The sequence below is a fragment of the Aquarana catesbeiana genome, linkage group LG08 (assembly GCF_042186555.1).
Source record: "Aquarana catesbeiana isolate 2022-GZ linkage group LG08, ASM4218655v1, whole genome shotgun sequence".
Taxonomy (NCBI): Eukaryota; Metazoa; Chordata; class Amphibia; order Anura; family Ranidae; genus Aquarana; species Aquarana catesbeiana.
Window position 1 is genome coordinate 5894103 of NC_133331.1, and position 18521 is coordinate 5912623.

Here is an 18521-nt window from a genome sequence, read left to right on the forward strand (position 1 = left end):
GGGGCCAGCCTGAAGTCATCTAACAGGACTTCATTTTCTGACTAAAGTTCCACTTTAAGGGCACTTTCACACGCGGGCGGGCGGGCGTCGGCCACTATTTTAAGCGGCGATTTACCATCGCTTTTAGGCTGCTGGCGGGGTGCTTTTAACCCCCGCTAATGCCCAAAAAGGGTTAAAAGCACCGCTTCTGTGGCGTTGCCCATTGATTTAAATGGACAGGTGCGCTGTAGGAGCGGTGTATACACCGCTCCTACAGCACCTCAAAGATGCGGCTTGCAGGACTTTTTTGAGCGTCCTGCCAGTGCACCGCTCCAGTTTGACAGCCCTCGGGCTTTCACAGTGGAGTGAGAGGAGAGGCATTTTGCAGGCGATATTTTTAGCGCCTCAGTGTGAAAGTAGACTTAGGGACCTTACAACAGCCATTAGACCCCTTTCACACTGGAGGCAGTTTTCAGGTGTTTTAGCACCAGAAATAGCGCCTATAAAGTGCCTGAAAACTGCCTTCCATGCCGCCCGAATCTGAGAGCCTGAATGCTTTCACACTGGGGGGGGCGGTGCGCTTGCGGAACGTTAGAAAAAGTCCTGCAAGCAGCATCTTTGGGGCGGTTTGGGAGCAATGTATACAGCGCTCCCAACATGCCCCTGCCCATTTCAATGAATAAGATAGCGCTTCCAAAGTGCCGTAACACGTGTGTTTTTAACCCCTTCAGCCGCTAGCGGGGGGGGGGTTAGAAAAGTGCCGCTTAAACAGAGGCAAAGCGCCGCTAAAATGAGCGGCACTTTACCGCTAATGCACGGTCGGCCCCAGTGTGAAAAGGGCTCTTATGTGAAAATAACACACAAAGGTGACAGATGCCCCATCCATTAACACCCAACTCCCGGGAGAGAAAAAAATATCCTTTGCAGTGGGGCTAGGTAAAGAAATTGGCAATTAACCCTTGCAGTGCCGGCACAGCCCAACTGCAAGGGATCATTTTTTATTTGCCCGGAGTTGGGCTTTAACACCTTCCCTCCTGGCTTATTTTCAAAGCAGATTGATGGCCGGGCAGGACTTTCCTCCTTCTGAGTGGATGTCCAAGGTTTCCTCCTTGTGTGTACAGAAAACAGCCAGTAGAGGTTCCCTTTTAACCCGGTTTGTGTGGTATGTATTGTCTCTTAGGTCGGTGAAGGAGTCTCTGGAGAGCGCCCTCTTTACCGCTCAGGAACTGAACTCTCAGTTGGAGATTAGGTGCAGCCAGCTGGAGATGGAGGTTGCAATGGTCACTCAGGCCAAGAACACCGTGCAAGGTGAGCGCAGTACATTGTGCAGACACTTGGCGGGGAGATAGGAGACTGTCGCTCACAGTGAATCCTTAAAAGGAGTAAAGTATTTGCACACCCATTTGATCACCCTTCTCTTCTGCCAGCTGTGATTCCAACTAAACTCAAGGTGGGCAATAGGCCACAATCTTCAATAGCGTTGAGGTTTTTTGACCCTCAAGAGCAGGGGTCTCCAAACTTTCTAAGCAAAGGGACAGTTTACTGTCCTTTGGGTTTTAGGGGGGCCGGACTGTGGCAATCAGGAGTAGAAAATGTCCCAGCGTCAGTTGGAGTAAACAATGCCCCATCTTTGTTGTCAGTGAGAAGAATTGCACCCCATCGTTGGTGTCATTGGGAGGAATTGTGTCCCATCATTGGTGACATTGGACCCTATCGTTGGTGTCATTGGGAGGAATCGCGCCCCATCATTGGTGGCATTGTGATCACATGGTACAGACAGGGCCAATCACAGCTCATCTGTACCATGTGATTTTAGATGTGACCAATCGCAGCTAATCACAACAAAACGGACTGAATGATTTTGTTTTATTCAGTAAAAAGTGGTTGCTTATACTAATGAAATGCACTGCTAAAAATAATCCATATTGTGTTTAAAAAAAAAAAAAAAAGAAATGATCACTTCCCCAGAGTAGTACAGTGTTACTATGGTAACATTATATTGCTCTGGTCACAGTGTATAAAAAAGAAATAAATTATAATATATATATATGTCACCAGTCAGTATCCCTGATCACAAGTTATACAAAATTTGGGGTCTCTGGACCAGAAGGGTCCCGAAAATTACATTGCTGCAGTTGGTCACAGTTGACCGATTTTGGGGCCCCGTATCTTGGGGCCACTTGGTGCTAGGAACCCCAAATTTGGTGTGCAAACCCAGTGGAACAAAGCTGGGGTTCCTAGCACCAAGTGGCCCCAAGATACGGGGCCCCAAAGTCTGTTCGGAAAATGTCATTCTCTGCTGCAGAAAAGTGCTTGACATTTTCCGAACTGACTTTGGCTATCTTATAGTGCTAATTCCACTGGGTTTGCACACCGAATTTGGGGTTCCTAGCACCAAGTGGCTCCGAGATACGGGGCCCCAAAGTCGGTTCGGAAAATGTCATTCTCTGATACAGAAAAGTGCTTGACTCGAGTATAAGCCGAGGGGGGGGCATTTTCAGCACAAAAAAAAAATGTGCTGAAAAACTCGGCTTATACTCGAGTATATACGGTAATCGTCCAAAAAAAAATGTAAAAAATCAGAAGTGCGAGACCACGCATGCTCAGAAACAAAAAAAATTAATACATTACAATACAATGCAACACAGTACTACATTTCTGAAGTTGTATTCTGTCTTACGAAAATTTTCGTACGTTTAGTAGCATCATCATTTTTGATGGGTGATTAGCATGCAAAAAAAAAAAATGGACGATCGTTGGTCTGATATTCTCATTGTGTGTATCGGGCTTTTGAAATATTCAGAAACACAACCGAAACTTTGAAAAAAGAAAGTATGTGGCACTAACTCAACTGAATAAAATATAAATGATCAAGGTATAATTAATTAATCTATAGGTGCAATATACAAACTATAAAAATAGCACTTCTGTGGCCGTGCTAAAACGAAATAATGAATAGTAAAGTGCAAAAAATCTTCAACATGCGCAACAATGTATATGGTCACATTGCAATAATAACTTTCAAAGTGCAAAAAATGCTCCAAAAGTTATAATCATGCAACAATAAAGTCCAGTACAAAAAAATCTCCAAGTGACAGTTCATAAGCAAAAAAGTTCAAAGTAACCGAAAGGAATTCCACTTCTTCCAATTGATTTCACCATCCGATGTGCGCCACTCATTTTCCCCAGCCTCTCACCTCCTCATAAAAAGACCCCTACAGGTCAAATCCAGGCCTTTTGTAAGGATAAACACTGGATCCTCAGTGATCGATCGACTCCCACAGATATCCACAGCAATGCCAGTACCAGGCTGGGTTTCAGGCTCATCCAATGCAGTATTAACATGCAATAAAGAAGGGGGGGGGGCTCCATAGTGCAGTAATTTGATACAATTTATTAAAAAAACAAGTAGTAACTTACAGTTCAAAACACTGGGTACAGCTTAGTAAAGGAACGTCCGGTCTCGGAAGTGACGACACCCGGCTCCTCCCTGACGCGTTGCGTCACCGAACACGTGACTTCATCAAAGGGTAATGGAGTCGGGTGTGTATTGCCGGTTCACATAGTGAGTTCCGCTGTCATGTCAACAGCAGTAATTAGTAAAACTCCTAGTTCTCTCTGAATTTTCAATAGCTTGATACCAATATACTGGGAATCCTCCTACACAATTAATATAACAATTATAAAAGATTAAAACAAAAGCATAAAGATATTATTAAGAACGATCTGATAGGTAAAATCCACCATTAGCGCGTTCTTAATAATATTTTTATAAGTGCTATTTTTATAGTTTGTATATTGCACGTATAGATTCATTGATTATACCTTGATCATTTATATTTTATTCAGTTGAGTTAGCGCCACATACTTCCTTTTTTCATTTGTCATTTGTGTGAGAACACCTTTCATGTTGGCAGCTACTCATCTATATTTTCTGGTGTAGTGTAGGTTTGCGCATTAGTTACCACCTTTTTCATAACTGAAACGTTACTTTTTATGGGCATTTTCGATGTGATCTCACCGGCGTTCTTGTGTTTTGCAGATGAAGTGACTCTGCTACATGCTGAACAGGAGTCCTCCCAGAAGAGGATTCTAGAACTTTCCCAGAGGCTCTCTGACCTGGATGAGGAATACCAGATAGAGAGGGCCAGAGGAGAATGTCTTCAACTCATCCAGGTGAGTAAATTCGGGGCCTGTGCCCATTGGCTTTTGTGCTACCATACAAGTGGGGGGATGCAAAACCTGCTTGAAGCGGCATCAAAAATATGAAAAAAAAACACTTGAAGTTGTAGTAAAGTCTTTTGTGCCATTTTTACCTACAGGTAAGCTTATAATAAGGCTTCTCTGTATAATATCTCCTAAACCTGCACCATTCAGGAGATATTCCAGCTGGTGACCTCACCGGGCCCATGTACCCTAAAGGAATGGCATACCCGTGCCATTCCTTTAGAGATCTGTGCCGTGCCCCGTGACAACACCGCGGCTCGGCCAATCAGACAGGCGGAGCCTGTGAACCCGGAAGAAAAGGACCACGTCAGTGTGGAGCCAATTTCTTCCTTCATTTCTTCCTTTATTGAACCCGGAAGTAGACCGGTTGAAGATGGAATCCCTGTCAGTGGTGACAGGGCGCCGCTTGAGGCTTGATCCGTTCTAAAGGTAAGTCTGACATAATGCAGTGCTTTCTAGCACATGATGGCTTAACCACTCGCCGACCGCGCTTTGGCCGAATGACAGCTACATCGCGGCCGGCTAGTTCTGGGAGGCCGTCATATGAGTGCAGGGCGCGGGCGGGGCGCTCTGTGATTGCAGTGTCCGGAGGACACTGCTGATGACAGATTGAGGTAAAGAGACAATCCGCAGCTCTTTACCATGTGATCTCCTGTGTCCAATCACAGCTGATCACGGATGTAAACAGAAGCCGGTTATCGGCTGACAGTGAGAGGAGAAGTGAGCTGATAACCGTTTTTTCTAAAAGGGACATCTACACTGATAATTAGTGTCCTGATTATCAGTGCGGTGCCCACCAGTGCCTCCTCATCAGTGTCAAATATCAGTGACACCTATTAGTGCCGCCTCATCAGTGCCCAACAATGCAGCCTATCCGTGCCCATCAATGCAGCCTCATCAATGCTGCCCACTCCCTCCACTGCAGAGGGGGGGGGACTTTTTTTGTGGGGGGGGGGGGGGGGTTAAATTTACTATCACTTTAAAATGAAACACTAGTAAAAAAATAAAGCTGGCAGCACAATAAAGTGTTTTAACCACTTCCCGCCCAGCCTATAGTCAATTGACAGCTGGGCGGGACTCGCATCGATCTGGGTGGACGTCTTATGACGTCCTCCCGGGTCACGCCTTGTGCGCGCCCGTGGGGCCACGCCGCAGCGCAATCTGTCACTGGCTGTATTCGATGACTGATCACTGTACCGGCCCATTGCCGGTACCATGTGTCCGCTGTAGCCAATCACAGCAGGTCACATGACAGTTGTAAACAATTAATGGCTTCCTTTCAAGCCATCCACTGTGTGCAATTCTGTTGCTAGCTGTGATTGGTCAGAGTGATCACTTGGTACAGACTGGGCTAATCACAGCCTACCTGTGCCATGTGATCAGCTGATCACAGCTAATCGCAACAAAACAAACTGCATTAATCGATTTTTATTCAGTAAAATGCTTGGTTATAGCAAGGAAATTCATTGCTGTAAGAAAATATAATGTGTTAAAAAAGAAAAATCTGATCACTTCCCCATAGTAGTACAATGTTACTATGGTAATATTATTTTGCTCTGGTCAACGTGTGTTCAAAAATATAAAGAATTGTAAAAAAAATAAATATTTCTCATTCCATACTGTCACCAGTCAGTGTCCCTGATCACCGCCACACCAGTTATATGATGACGCCGTACTGCACTGGTGACCGTATGTAAAAAAAAGAAAAAACTGTTTTTTAAAAAAAAATTTCTTCATTTTTTCAAAAAATTCTGACAAAAAATTACAACTTCAAAAAACTCGCCATGCCTCTTACTAAATACCTCGGACTGTCTACATTGGGGGGTGTTTGTACTGTCCTGACATTTTGGGGCCTCGAGAAAAGAGATCGGACGTCAGTACATCAGGATTGATCAATTTTCAGATATATATCCCATAGTTTGTGGACTCTGAAAGGGGTTAAATTAGTTTTTTGACATTTTATTTATTTTACTCTGTATTCCAAAGACAGTGGTTTTTGTTTTGTTTTGTTTTTTTAACATGTGATCAGCAGCAAAGGACTAGAAGCTCCTCCTGCTTCTATTTGCCTGCAGACAGGCTGGGCGAGAGCCGGGTCATGTGACAGCTGGATATCTATTAGGAAAAATGTACTTTTGATTTTTATTTTTAAATAATTACAGTGCCATCATCCCCATACAGAAATAGGAGGGAAAATGTAAATTACACAGTGCTCACATTAAAGCGATTGTAAAGTCTTGTTTTTAGTTTAAAATAAACATGTCATACTTACCTGCTCTGTGTAATGGTTTAGCACAGAGCAGCTCTGATGAGAGGAGAGGAGCACGGAAGGGGGTTCAGAGGAGCAAGGAGGGGGACTGGAGGAAGATATGGGGCACAGTCAGGGTGATCGGTTCAGCGCTGGAGAGGAGTTACAATCACCGATCTCCCTGTATAGATTTAAATAAAGCAACTGACAGCCGCGGGAGGGAGAGAAGGAGAAGCGGCTGTCAGCTGCTTTATTTAAATGTATACAGGGAGGTCGGTGATTCTAACTCCTCCCCAGCGGGCAAATGCTCGGTATCGGTACCGATACTAGTATCGGTATCAGTACAACGCTAACTTTAAGCTTGTCCTACACGTCTCACATTTTGGCTGAATTATGCCGACATTTGAGCCATAGGTACAATGTAGTTTTGTTTTACGCTGTCCTCTGTCTTTCAGAATGAATTGGACACAATGAAAGGACTTCTAGAAGAAGAACGGTCCAGGCGACTGGCTGCTGAAGAGCAAGGTGAGAAATTAGAAGAGGAGGGACAGGCTAAGCTTGGAAGAGTGAAGGACTCTCTGAAACAGCTGGAGACTGAAGCCTCTGAGCTCAGAGAGACTCTTAAAACGGCTCGGTGCGAAAAGGAGAATGCCTTGGAAGCGTTGGAGCGCCAACAACTTCAAAAGAACGAACAGGACTTCGAAATGGAAATTTTAAAACAGACTTTAACGCAATGTCAAGAAGAAAAAGAGAGCGCTCTCACGGCATTGTCAGATTATGCCTTCACATTAGAAGAGAGGGACAAGCAGATCAGTGAGCTTAGAGAAAATATTCAGGAGTGCACGGATGAGAAGCAGAATGCTATGACTTCGGTATCAGAGCTCCGCGTGGCTGTGCAAGAAAGAGACCGGGAAATCAAGACAATAAAAGAGACGGTGCTACTGATCCAGCAAGAGAAAGAGACAGCTGCCAGCGCCTTACAGGAACAAATCCAAAGTACTAATAAGACAGAAGAGCGACTGTCTGTTCTAACTAGAAGCCTGGAAGAGTGTGAAAGTCTGAAAGAGAGTGCACTGAGAGCGGAAGAAAGATGCCGCCTGCTTGTCGCAGAGAGAGACCAACAAATAAACACTTTGAATGAAAGCCTTAGACTCTCTGACATAGAAAGGGAAAGACTTTTGGAGCAACTGTCTGTTGCGACTTTAGAGTCATCCCAGGAGCAGTCCTCTCTATTAGAACATCTCCAGCAACGTGAAGCCATGGTTAATGCTTTAGAGCAAACATTAGGAGAGCGCAATAAAGAAATTACGGAATTGGGAGACTGTATAAAAGAGCAACAGATTAAAACCGATAACCTGACGGAGGAATTAGTTCAGCAAACTCAGTCTTTAGAAGAAAGGGACTCGCTGATTGAGTCTCTACGATTAAGACTCGTAGAGTGTGAATCAGAGAAGGATGATCTGGTGCTTTTAAGAAGACAGTGTGAACAGAATCTGCAATCATTAAAGGAGACCCTTCAAGAGTGCTGTGAGGACAAGGAGAGATACTTCAATTCATTGCAGTCTCAGAATGAGAAGGTACAAGAAAGAAACAAAGAAATAGAATTGCTGAAAGAGGATGTCTTGTCTGCCCAAAAGGAAAAGGAGACTCTTCTACATGATCTGGAGTCACAAAAGAGCTGCTTGAAAGAAGGAGATGCAGCTTATGCATCTCTGCAAGAGACTCTGCAGGAGAGCCAGCAGACGAGGCAAAACCAGGTGCTGATTATCGAACAGCAAAAAAAAGATATCATCTCCTTGAAAGGGAACTTGGAAGGATACCAGAAGGAGAAGTCCAATGCACAGACAACAATCGTGAGTTTGGAATCTCAGATAGCTTCCATACAAAGACAGGCTAGGATGGAAGAAGAACGACTGAGCGAAAAAATAATGGAGTACGTTCAGGCCCTGCAAAAGAAGGAGGAGGAAGTTGAATTGTTGGAAAAACAAGCTCAGAAAGATTGTAGGGACCAAAATGAGAAACTGGAGGAACTTTCACAAACTGTGCGAGAGAAGGAGAAGGAAATACAAAATCGTAAGAGAGAAAATAAAGAGTTGCAAAGTAAACTTTCTGAAGCTCTTCAAGAGAGAGAAAAACTGGAAGAACGGATGGAAAAAGACATCCAGTATTTGAAAGAGGAAAATATGAAACATGTTCAGATCCTGAAGGAGAAAGAGGAAGAACTTGAAGCGTTGGAGGAAGAAGCCCAAAAAGAGCGCAGAAGTCAAAACGAGAAGCTGGAAGAGCTTACACAAACTATCACAGAGAAGGAAAAACTATTAAAGGAAATTCAAAATCTTCAGAGAGAAAATGAAGAGTTGCAAAGCAAATTTTCTGAAACTCTGCAAGAGAGAGAAAAATTGGAAGAACGGATGGAAAACGACATCAAGTATTTGAGAGCGAAAGTAATGGAACATGTTCAGTCCCTGAAGGAGAAAGAGGAAGAACTTGATGCATTGGAGCAACAAGCCCAGGGAATGCGCAGAGGTCAAAACGAAAAGCTGGAAGAGCTTTCACAAACTATCAAAGAGAAGGAGAAAATCTCAAAGGAAATGCAAAATCTTCTAAGAGAAAACAAAGAGTTGCAAAGTAAACTTTCTAAAGGTCTCCAAGAGAAAGAAAAAATGGAAGAACAGATTGAAAAAGGCATCCAGTATTTGAAAGAGAAGAATATGGAATATGTTCAGAACCTAAAGAAGAAAGAGGAAGAACTTGAAGCATTGGAGGAAAAAGCCCAAAGATTGCACAGAAGTCAAAACGAGAAGCTGGAAGAGCTTTCACAAACTATCAAAGAGAAGGAGAAACTTTCAAAGGAAACATTAAATCTTCAGAGAGAAAATAAAGAGTTGCAAAGCAAACTTTCCAAAACTCTGCAAGAGAGAGAAAAGTTGGAAGAACGGGTGGAAAAAGAGATCAAGCATTTGAGAGAGAAAGTAATGGAACATGTTCAGACCCTGAAGGAGAAAGAGGAAGAACTTGAAGCATTGAAGGAACAAGTCCAAAGAATGAACAGAGGTCAAAATGCGAAGCTGGAAGAGCTTACACAAGCTATCAAAGAGAAGGAGAAACTCTCAAAGGAAATACAAAATCTTCAGGGAGAAAACGAAGAGTTGCAAATCAAACTTTCAGAGGCTTTGGAAGAGAGCAACAAATTGGAAGAACAAATGGAGAGAGACATCCAGTCTTTGAGAGAGAGGGAGCAAGAACTTTTGCAGTCGGTTCTGGAGAAGGGGGTTGAGTTGGAGGAAAAGAGATTACAGTTTGAAAGAGAAAGCAGTGCCTTGGCAGAAAACATCAAAGAACTTTTGCAACTCTTAAAAGAAAAAGACATTCAAAAACAACAGAATGAGGAATATATATTCGAACTAAAGAGTGAAATAAAAAAGGTTCAGCACGTTCTACAAGAGAAGAAGGGAGAGATGGAAAAAGAGAGGATCCAGAACAGTAAAGATGTCATGACACTAAAACAAAAAATAGCAGAACTTTCCCAAGCACTGACAGAGAGGGATATTCAAGAAGAAGAGAGAGAAGGACACATAAATGCTCTGAAAAAGCGAATAGAGAAACTTACCCAGGATCTAGCCGATAAGGAGAGTTTTGCAATAAAAGCAGAAGAGGACAGGAAAGCGGTGGAGGAATGGATGAGTGAGCTTTCTACGTCCTTTATTGGAGAAATGTCAGAAGAACAGTATGGAGGCCGATCTCTAACAACGAAATTAGAAATACTTCAGAAAGCATTGAAAGAAATGGAACGGCAAAAAGAAGTAGAGAATAGGGAGAGAGGCAAATTGATAGAAAGACTTTCACATTTGTCTCAGGCTTTCAAAGACAAGAAACAAGAGCTAGACCAGGCAGAAGGCAACATGAGAGCTTTGAAGGAAACTATGGAAAGACTTGTATTAAAAGAAGAAGTAGTAAAACATAGGGAACGACAGAACGAACAAGAGAAGTTATCTTTGAAGCAAACCGTAGCTGAGCTTTCCCAGGAATTAACGGATAAGGAAAGGGAGATGAAAGAGAAAGAACTTGATGTGAAATATCTGAGAGAACAGGTGGAAGAACTGAGACAAACTTTGATGGGCAGGGATCTGGACCTGAGCGAGAAGGAAAAAAACATGGAGGAAGACAAAGCGGCCCTGAGCCGAAAAATATTGGATCTGTCTGAAGCTTTAAGGAAAAGGGAAAAAGAAATTGAAGACAAAGAACTTGAGACACAATTTTTTAAAGCCAAGATAGCAGAACTTGGACAAGAGATGCTAAACAAGGAGCAAGACATAAAGGAGAAGGAAGGAGAAAATGAACAAGAAACAGCATTCTTAAAGCAGAGAATTACAGACCTTTCACAAGCTATAGCAGATATGAAACAAGAAGCGGAGATGAAGAATGTTGAGATGACCTTACTAAGAGAAAAGGTAGAAGAGCTTGAAGAAAATGTCCTAGACAAAGAAACAAAACTGATGGAGAGGGAGACCAAGATGGCGGAAGATCAAAGATATCACAGGCAGAGATTTACAGAACTTAACCAGTCTTTAATTCAACAGAAAATAGAGGAGGAAGCGAAAGAGTTGAGGATGAAAACATTAAAAGAAAAATTAGAAGAACTGAGGCAAGCTTTACTTGACAAGGAAGTGGAAGCTAATGAAAAAAAGAGGCAATGCGAGGTAGAAAAGAGCACGCTGCACGAGAAAATAACAGAACTTTCCTGGTCTCTAAGGCAGAAGGAGAGTGAAGTAGATGAAGTCAAGTTTGATATGATGTCTCTAAGAAACAAGGTGGAAAAACTCAGATTAGTCCTAGAAGAAAAAGAGCAAGATATAAAGAAAGAGAAGCAAAAAGAGGAGGAAGAAAAGAGAACCTTAAAACTAAGGATAAGAGACATTTCTCAGGCTCTCTCGGAAAAGGAGCAAGATGAAGCAGAAACAAAACATGAGGTGAAATCCTTGAGAGAGAAGATTGGAGAACTTAGACAAGTACTGGTAGACAAAGAGCAAGAGATGGAGGAAAAGAGGAGGCAGAGCGAAGAGGAAAATAAGTCCTTAAAGCAACGGGTGAGAGATGGTTCAGAAGCCCTCCTGGAGAAAGAGCAAGAAGTTGACCAAGCAAAACTAGAGCTAACAACTCTCAGAGAGAAGACTGGAGAACTTAGGCTATCTCTTATTGCAAAGGAGCAAGACGTAGTAGCAGAGAGGAGACAGCATGAGGAAGAAAAGAGGTCTCTGCAGCATAAAGCAAAAGACGTAACCCAAACTCTACTTAAGGAAGACGAAGAAAAGAGAACCTTAAAACAAAGGATAAGAGACATTTCTCAGGCTTTCTCAGAAAAGGAGCAAGACACAGCAGAAACCAAACTTGAGGTGAAATCCTTAAAAGAGAAGATTGGAGAACTTAGACAAGTACTGGTAGGCAAAGAGCAAGAGATGGAGGAAAAGAGGAAGCAGAGCGAGGAGATAAATAATTCCTTAAAGCAACAGGTGAGAGATGCTTCAGATGTCCTCCTGGAGAAAGAGCAAGAAGTTGACCAAGCAAAACTAGAGCTAACAACTCTCAGAGAGAAGATTGGAGAACTTAGGCTAACTCTCATTGCAAAGGAGCAAGACATTGAAGTAGAGAGGAGACAGCATGAGGAAGAAAAGATGTCTCTGCAGCAGAAAGCAAAAGACATGACCCAAACTCTACTGAAGAAAGAGAGAGAAGCCAATCAGCATGCACAAGATGTCAACTCTCTCAGAGAAAAGGTTGGAGAACTCAAACATGTCATAGCAGAAAAGGAACGAGTGTTAGAACAGGAAATTAGACAGAATGAAGAAGACAAGAAGTCTCTACAGCAGCAACTGAATGACCATTCTCAGGATGTTTTTGAGAAAGAGCAAGTTGCTGAGAATTTAAAACGTGAGATAAAAGCCCTTCAAGATCAAGTAGAGGAGCTTAAACTAGTCCTGTTAAATAAAGAAAATGAGGAACTTGCAAAAGAAGGGGATAGTGAAGAGGAAAAGCGAGCCTGGAGTCAGAGAGTGACAGAACTCTCAAAGGCCTTACTGGAAAAAGACGGAGAAGCCAATGATGCTAATAAGCAGATGAAGTCATTAAGAAATAAAATAGAAGAACTGAGGCAAGCTCTAACAAATAAGGAGAAAGAAATTAAAGAGTTGTCAATAAGGATCGAACACGAGAATAATTCACTAAGGCAAAAAGTTGCAGAACTTTCTCAAACTCTGGTAGACAAAGAGAGAGACTCTCAGAAGACGAAGAATGAAATAAAATCCATGAAAGAAGCCGATGAAAAAAATGGACAGATCCTGAAAGAAAGAGAACAGGATCTCAAAGACAAAGAAAGATTAAGCGAGGAGGAAAAGTCCAAACTGAGACGTGAAATAGCGGAACTTTCCCAGGCTCTTGTGGTAAAGGAGAAACGCGCGGAGGTGATGGAACAGGAGTTAAGACTTAGGGGTGAGAAAATGGAAGCTCTTGGACAAGCCCTGTTGGATAAAGAGCAGGAAATTAACATGAAAGAGATAGAAAGACTGTACCTGAGACGAAAGGTGGTAGAGCTTTCTCAGGCGAGGTCCGAAAAAGAGAGGAAGGCGGAGGTGACCGACACGGAGATGAACTCCCTGAGAGTGAAAATCGGAGAACAGGCAGAGACTGGCAAAGGCATGCCATTTCTGGGTGGAAACAGAGAGGACCTGGACAACCAGCAAGAGGAAATCAAAGAACAAGGAATGAACATTCAATACACAAAGGAGGATATAAGAATACATGAGATGGAAGAAGAAATTAAAGCTCTTTATCGTGAAAGAGAAGAATCTAGCAAGAGAGAGATGATACTCAGACAGAGGCTTGAAAAAACAGAGACTGCTCTAAGAAAGATGGAGGCTGATGAGATCTCTAGGAGACAGAGCTCTCAGGAGGCTGGGAAGCAAAATAGAAAGGTAAGATGACTGTGATTTGGTAAAGTGATATCTTCTTTTTATTTACTTTTTTTACATAACTTGTACTTCATCCAAAAGAGGAGGCTTCGCATGTTTGCACCCAGCCCCAAAGCATCATGTTTCCACCTCCTTGTGTGACTGTAGGGATGGTGTTCTTAGGGTCATAGTCAGCATTTTTCTTGCTCCAAACACGGCAAGTCGAGTTAATGCCAAAGAGCTCCATTTTGGTCTCATCTGACCACAGAACTTTCTCCCAATCCTTCTCTGAATCATTTAGATGTTCATTGGCAAACTTCAGACAGGCTGTACATGTGTCTTCCTGAGGAGGGGGACCTTGCGGGTGCAGCAGGATTTCAATCTATGGCGGCGTATTGTGTTACCAATGGTTTGTTTGGTGACTGTGGTCCCAACTGCCTTGAGATCCTTCACAAGCTCCTCCCGTGTAGTTCTGGGCGGATCCCTCACTTTTCTCATGACCATCCTCACCCCATGAGGAGAAATCTTGCATGGAGCTCCAGACCGAGGGCGATTGATGGTTATTTTGTATTTCTCCCATTTGCGAATAATCGCTCCAACAGTTGTCTCCTTCTCACCAAGCTTCTTGCTGATGGTATTGTAGCCCATTCCAGCCTTGTGCAGGTCTACAATCTTCTCCCTGACGTCCTTTGACAGATCTTTGGTCTTCCCCATGATGGTGAGGATTGAATGGAAGAAAGAGATTCCGTGGACAGGTGTCTTTTATACACATACATTGACAGGACTAATCTGTGTACCACATGAGCACCTACTGTAGTCAGTCTGTGGGGGCAGAATTATTGTTGGTTGGTAGGGAATCAAATACTTATTTTACTCACTGAACTGCAACTCCATTTATAACATTTGTATCCTGTGTTTTTTCTGAATTTTTGATTGATGTTCTGTCTCTATCATATAAAATACACCTATGATAAAAATTATAGACCCTTCATTTCTTTGTAAGTGGGCAAACTTACACAATCTGCACGGGAGACAATCAGTATTTTCTCCAGCTGTAGATGTTACAATCCTGGACCCTTTGTTGCTCTTACTTTTAATAAGCACAACTCTTTTTTTATAGAACCATCAGTACTCGGGCAGCATAAACAACAAGAGGGGGAAGAAGGCTGCCATAGTGTAGTACATACAATTGGCATGCCATATTATAGTACATTTATTTAAAACAAATTGGCAATAACATTACACTCACATAAAAATAGCATAGACTCTAGACCAGAAAGTGTCACACCGGTGTGTGCTCCACGGGCCTGAAATGACGTCATCGGAACCCCCCACCCAATGCGTTTCGCCACTCCTGCTGGACGTCCTCAAAAACCTTCCATCTCTGTCTACCCTTAGGCTTTGCTGGAGTAGATTATTCACTTGTGATGTATGTTGTGTCATACTGTTCTGAATACATTTCCTTTATGCTGCAGAATTTGCCAACTGCCGACACAGAGCCTGCAACAAGTAGTGATAGTCTGCAGAAGAGGCTGGAGGTCCTGCATGAATCAATGGCCCGACTGGAGAATGATAAAACCTCCCTGGAGAATCGGAATCTCAAGCTGAGTGAGACTCTGCAGGAAGTGAGTATAAACTTCATTCATCGGTTCCCTGACCTGGTAGAAAATATGATAGAAGTACGACTAATAAAAAAAAAAAGGGCGCATGGATAGGCCCACAGGCAGAGCTGCTGTTAGGAATCTTGGGGCCCCGTACAGCCTACCTGACAGGGCCCCCCACCTAAAAATATCAAATTTATATTTTCATAAAAAATACACTATAATCAATATTAGTGGATGCAAAACACACCAAAAATCCTGCTGACACAGTTTTACTATGCTTCAGTAATAAGTGAACACAGGAGTGATCAGTACCAATCACTCATTGTGTTCATTCGGGACAGGAAGTGGCCGGTAAATATGACACAGCCCCTTCCACTGCTCTCCATCCTGAAACATCCTCCCCGTGTTCCTGCAGCAGCTGTCGGTGGGAGAAGGGAGGAGGTAAGCCAGCAGCGCTGCAGAGAAAAGGGGTGCACAGTAGGGCTATCCCAATACCAGTATCGATATCAGGACCAATACCGAGCATTTGTGCGAGTACTTGTACTCGCACAAATGCTTCCGATGCCAGATCCGATACCTGGGAGAGATTAGACAACCTGGCGCAAGTCAGCGGACGGAACAGCGGAAGTGACGCTCTGTGTCGATGCCAGCGGTTGGACATCCCGACGGCCATCTTGGTACACCCTGCACTCGGCTGCAGTAAGCCAGCAGTGGACATCTTGTTACACCCAGTCCATATAGTTCGGGCTGGGTGTAACAAGATGGCCACTGCTGCATTTATGCGTCCTAGTGCAAGGAGTACCAAGATGGGCGTCACAGGCAGCCTTTCCTCATGGCATTTCAGTGCCTGCCCATCAGTGCCCATAAATGCCACCTATCAATGCCCAATGCCCATTACTGCCAGCCACCCGTCAGTGCCAACTATCAATGCCATCTATCAGTGCCAGCCATCAGTCAGTGCTCCATATCAGTGCCACCTAAATCTATCAGTGCCCATCAGTACTGCATATCGGTGCCACCTAATCTGTATTGTGCTTCGAAAACTGTCACATGACATTTAAAAAAAGTATCGGTAATCGGTATTGGCGAGTACTTGGAAAAAAAAGCATTGGTACTTGTACTCGGTCTTAAAAAAGTGGTATCGGGACAACCCTAGTGCACAGGGGGGCCCAAACAGGGGACAGGGGGTGCAGATGCTGGAACCTATTGCTCTGCTGTACAGCCAGAGGGAGAGAGAGGAGGAGAAGGCGGCAGTGCTGAAGGGGGGAGACAGAAGAGGATTGTATCAGCAATAAGACAGTACAGCCGGCCCTCCTGCCTGGCAGGTGCCCGGGCCCCCCTTTTAAACTGATGGGGCCCAGTACAGGAGGGCCGGCTGTACTGCCTTATCAGCGGCTCTGCGCACAGGAATTGAGATCTTGGAAAGGTGCCGATAGCTCCTGCAGCGAGGGGGTGGGAATGCAGCCTTGGGTGGTCCCTACCCAAACAGGAGGCTTCTTAACCTCTTCAGGACCGTGCTATAGCCGAATGACGGCTACAGAGCAGTCGCATATTGCTGTGAAGGCGGCATATGACGTCCTCCCGTGAACGCACTTCCTGCGGCGAACATCGGCAGTGATCACTGCGTCCTTCAGACACAGCTGATCACAGATCGGGGGGTAAAGAGCTAATCACAGGGGGCTCTTTGCCATGTGACCAGCTGTGTCCAATCACAGCTGATCACAATGTAAACCGGATTTGCTGGTTATCGGCATTCCTCGCCTCACACTGACAAATCCACACAGGGGAGATCTACACTGATAATCAGGGCGCTGGTCATCAATGTCCTGATTATCAGTGCAGCCCCAACAGTGCCCACCAGTGTTGCCAGTCAGTGCCCATCAGTGATGCCAGTCAGTGCAGCCTCATCAGTGCCTAACTATGAAAAACTTTTTTTTTTTTTCCCCCAAAATGTTTATTTTTTATTTGTTTGTTTAGGAAAAAATAAAACCTCCAGTGGTGATTAAATACCACCAAAAAAGAGCTCTATTTGTGTGAAAAAAAAATGATAAGCTGAAAATTAGCCTGGGCAGGAAGGGGGTGAAAGTGCCCGGTAGGCAAGTGGTTTAGGCGGAGATGCCACTGCACTGTCTACTCCTCAGGAACCTGTCCCTGCCAGACGGGGGAACCTGTCCCTACACATAAAGCACCCCAAACCCGGGAGCCTGAGTCTTTAACCGCTTCCCGACCGGCGCACGCCGATGTACGTCGGCAGAATGGCACGTGTCTTTGCGTGCGCGCTGGCCGGGAGCTCCGTGAGTTGGGTCGCGGGTCCCGCGGACTTGATCGCCGCGGGGATACCTGCGATCGGCTCACGGAGAGCAGGAACGGGGGGAGATGCTGATGTAAACAGCATCTCCCGTTCTGCCTAGTGACAAGTGACACTCGATCTCTGCTCCCTGTCTCCCTCCCTCCCCCCTACAGTTAGAAACACCTCCCTAGTACTGATTTAACCCCTCCCCGCCCCCTAGTGGTTAACCCCTTCACTGCCATTTACACAGGAATCAATGCATTTTTATAGCACTGATCGCTGTATAAATGACAATGGTCCCAAAAATGTGTCAAAAATGTCTGATGTGTCCGCCATAATGCAGTCACAATAAAAATCGCTGATCGCCGCCAAAACTGGTAGAAAAAAATTATGAATAAAAATGCCATAAAACTATCCCCTATTTTGTAAAGGCTATAACTTTTGCGCAAACCAATCAATAAATGCTTATTGCGATTATTTTTTACCAAAAATATGTAGAAGAATACGTTATCGGCCTAAACTGAGGAAAAAAAATGTTTTTTTATATATTTTTGGGGGATATTTATTATAGAAAAAAGTAAAAAATAATGCGTTTTTTTCAAAATTGTGGCTCTTATTTTATTTATAGCGCAAAAAATAAAAATCGCAGAGGCGATCAAATACCACCAAAAGAAAGCTCTATTTGTGGGAAAAAAAGGACATCAATTTTCTTTGATAGCCACGTGGCACGACCGCGCAATTGTCCGTTAAAGCGACGCAGTGCCGAATCGCAAAAAGTGCTCTGGTCAGGAAGGGGGTAAATTCTTCCGGGGCTGAAGTGGTTAAAAGGACTCTGCCTGACCCCAGATGGCCACCGACATCAGGTGGGGGTTATCAGCGTCCAATCGGAACAGCCATTTCCTTGTGACCGCAGGAAGTCATAGAGGATACCAAGTTCCTTGCAACTTCCTTCCTCTTCTGTAGCGCCACCTACAGTGGGGAACACAGACTGCACCTGCCTACAGGCTTATGAGGCAAGATCTTCTGTAAAGCAAACTTTTGCTCTGTCCATGCAGGGAAAAGTAAAAGGTTTGCTTTAATCTCCCCCCCCCCCCCCCCTCCATACATGCTCACCTTTCCTTTACTCCTCATCTCTCTGTTCAGCTGCCAGGAGTAGGAAAACACCCGACACATCTCTGTATGGAGGAGCGTATGACTCTCTTCCTTTTCTTTTTTTTGTTTATTGTACAGCT

At 44.0% G+C, this 18521-nt stretch overlaps 1 protein-coding gene across 1 annotated transcript in view; it reads left to right on the forward strand.

The window, feature by feature from the left end:
* LOC141105562 (uncharacterized) overlaps positions 1-18521 on the forward strand; it is a 104953-nt gene that overhangs the window by 67234 nt on the left and 19198 nt on the right. The window contains exons 12-15 of the mRNA XM_073595454.1: positions 1160-1287; positions 4022-4155; positions 6907-13419; positions 14871-15020. Of these exons, the coding sequence (XP_073451555.1) occupies positions 1160-1287; positions 4022-4155; positions 6907-13419; positions 14871-15020 (6925 nt within the window). The remainder of the gene's footprint in view (positions 1-1159; positions 1288-4021; positions 4156-6906; positions 13420-14870; positions 15021-18521) is intronic.